The sequence below is a fragment of the Pelophylax lessonae genome (assembly GCF_965119305.1).
Source record: "Pelophylax lessonae genome assembly, chromosome: 1".
Classification (NCBI taxonomy): domain Eukaryota; kingdom Metazoa; phylum Chordata; class Amphibia; order Anura; family Ranidae; genus Pelophylax; species Pelophylax lessonae.
Genome location: NC_138768.1, coordinates 511,361,211 through 511,364,254, shown reverse-complemented (window position 1 = coordinate 511,364,254; position 3,044 = coordinate 511,361,211). Strand labels below are relative to the sequence as shown.

At 53.9% G+C, this 3,044-nt stretch overlaps 1 protein-coding gene across 1 annotated transcript; it reads left to right on the top strand.

The window, feature by feature from the left end:
* Window positions 1-381: 381 nt before the first annotated feature.
* Window positions 382-1,842, top strand: LOC309547236 (uncharacterized protein; the record flags this gene model as incomplete). The annotated part of the gene is made up of 1 exon (XM_082247054.1): window positions 382-1,842. The coding sequence occupies one exon, from the start codon at window positions 382-384 to the stop codon at window positions 1,840-1,842; it is 1,461 nt and encodes a 486-aa protein (XP_082103180.1).
* Between the last annotated feature and the right edge of the window lie 1,202 nt (window positions 1,843-3,044).

Sequence of the window (3,044 nt, the reverse complement as noted above, 5' to 3'; positions counted from 1 at the left end):
TGCTGCTTATGTGTCCCCACAGGCCGTCGTCCTTTCCATCCCCGGCCGGCGCTTCCTACGGAGCGTCGGCTGCCCCAAAGAAAGGTGTCTGCTGGCTTTTCAATGAAAGCCATTGCAAGTGGTACACCGCGTGCCGCTTTAAACATGAATGCTCGTTCTGCGGAGGTGCTCACCCCGCCGTCCGGTGCTTTAGGAAGACCAAGCAACCGCTTGCAAAACCCGGGGCCAGGCCTGACGTTTCTAAACCGGAGGACTCCGGTGAACGTGTCAGAGATGCTTCCCTGGTTAGACCGTTACCCTCTGCTTAGGGAGGCTTTGATATTGCGTGATGGGCTGGTCCATGGTTTCTGGATTCCCTTTACATTTTCGGACGAGCCTACCATGGCATCGAACTTGAAATCGGCTTTACAGTTCGAGTCTGTCCTGGCCGAGAAGCTCCGCAAGGAGCTGGAATTGGGACGGATGGCGGGCCCGTTTGATTTTCCCCCGTTTCACAATCTGCGCGTTTCTCCGCTGGGTGTGGTTCCCAAGAAGGAGGCGGGCAAATTCCGTCTTATCCACCACCTTTCCCATCCTGCGGGCTCCTCGGTCAACGACGGCATTGATAAAGAGGAATCCAGGGTACAGTACGCCTCTTTCGACAAGGCACTTTGTTTGGTGAGGTCTGCTGGACCGTCAGCCTTGTTGGCCAAAGCGGATGTTGAGTCCGCCTTCCGCCTTCTTCCTGTTCACCCGGAGTGCTTCCACCTGCTGGGCTGCTACTTTCGAGACAGCTACTTTTTCGATATGTGCCTCCCCATGGGCTGTGCGATTTCCTGTTACTACTTTGAGTTATTCAGTAGCTTCCTCGAATGGGTGGTCGCCCAGTCGGCTGGTCTGCATTCCCTGTTGCATTATTTGGACGATTTCCTTTTTGTTGGTCCGGCCGGCAGTGGACAGTGCCAGCGGCTCCTTTCTATTTTTCAGTCTACATGCGAGCAGTTTTCTATTCCGCTGTCGGCTGACAAAACGGAGGGCCCTGTGACGGTGTTGTCTTTCCTGGGCATCGAAATTGACACGGTGGCCATGGTCTTTCGCTTGCCGGGCGACAAACTGGATAAGCTGCGCTCCCTGATCTCTTTGGCCAAAGGGGCCAAAAAGATCCGGTTGAAGCACTTGCAGTCCCTATTGGGCCATCTTGTCTTTGCCTGCCGGGTTTTCCCCATGGGGAGGGCCTTTTGTAGGCGCTTGTCATGGGCCATGAAAGGTGTGTCTGCCCCCCACCACCATGTTCGTATTACCAGGCCCATGCGGGATGACTTGGAGGTTTGGCTCTCGTTTCTCCAGACGTATAACGGTCATTCCTGTTGGCTGATGGAGGAGGTCCCGAACTCGCAGCTGGAGTTTTACACGGATGCAGCAGGCTCCTGTGGCTTCGGGGCCTTTTTCCAAGGGGAATGGTCTGCTGCGCGTTGGCCGGCCTCATGGGCCCAACTGGATTTATTGCGCAACCTTACCTTGCTGGAGCTTTTTCCTATTATCGTTGCCATCGAGCTGTGGGGTGAGAAGTTGCGTAATCGCCAGGTCATTTTTTGGTCAGATAATATGAGTGTGGTGCAGGTGGTCAACCGCCAGTCTGCTAGATCTCCTCCTGTCGTTTCCTTACTGCGTTTTCTGGTTCTAAGATGTTTGCAGTTTAATGTATGGTTTAGAGCTAAGCATGTTCCTGGGATGGCTAACGATATTGCTGATGCTCTCTCTCGCTTTCAGCTCGATCGCTTCCGCTCCCTGGCTCCTTCTGCGTCCCTGGAGGGTCTGCCCTGCCCCCCCTTTTTGTGGAACCTCGTTTCCGACGTTTGCTAGACCTTCTACAGGCATCCCTTTCGCCTCGGACGTGGTCGTCGTATCTCCGGATCTGGGATGAATGGGTGTCCGTTTCCCGAGGTGAGTTTCTCCTTACCTCACATTATGATAGACGCCTTGCTTTATTTTCTTACCTCGTGCATTTACTCCACAGGGGTTCTTCGGGTTCCACAGTCGCTTCTGCCATGTCCGCCTTATCTTTTTGGTTCCGTCTCCTCGGCTGGGAAGACATCACAAAGGATTTTCCGGTGCGGCGGGTTTTGCAAGGCTGGCGACGCACTACTCGTTTTCCTGATTCCCGACGACCGGTTTCGCTCCCCATTCTTTCTGATATTCTGTCCCTGTTGCCGTCAGTGTGCTCCTCCCCTTTCGAGACCCTTTTGTTTAGAGTGGCTTTTTCTTGGGCCTTCTTCGGCGCCTTTCGTATCAGCGAGCTGGTTGCGAAGTCCAGAACTTCGACTGGTGGCATCCGCTCGGATGACGTGTCGTTTTCCGACCATTGCGTGACGGTTTTGCTGCGCACCTCAAAAACAGACCGCCTCGGTAGAGGCAGACGGGTCGTTTTGTATTCTTGCCGGGGCCCCTTTTGCCCGGTTTCATTATCGTTGCACTTCCGGTCGGTTCGGCCCTCGTCGCCCACTTTTCTTGTTCATGCTGATTCATCCTCTCTCAGCAGGTTTCAATTTTTGAGAGTTTTTCGTCTTTGCCTTAGCAAGTTGGGCCTCCCCGCATTGGATTTTTCGACGCACTCTTTTCGTATTGGTGCTGCTACTGCGGCGTCTGGCATGGGTTTTTCCGATGCAGAACTGCAGCGCCTGGGTAGGTGGGAATCTTCCCGTTTTTCTTTATATGTTCGCCCACACCTTTTGTTTTGATTTCAGGCTACCTCCCCTCCTTGATATGGATCATCGGGGATTCCTTTGTGTACTGGGCCTCCCGTCGGTCTGCGGTTCGGTGCGCTGGACAGAACTTGGGCTTTGACGATGCTGTTGCCAGAATCCGTTGGCGTGGTTTGCGTGGATTACGCTGGTCCCAAGTCCTCCCGGAGTGCCTGAAGCTTCGTTCACATGTTTCCGGCCCTATTATTCTGATCCTGCATGCGGGTGGGAACGATGTTGGTCATTCCCGGACGGTTGACCTCATCTCGGCTGTTAAGCAGGATATGGCTCATTGCTATGCAATTTTCACCAATTTGGTTCTCG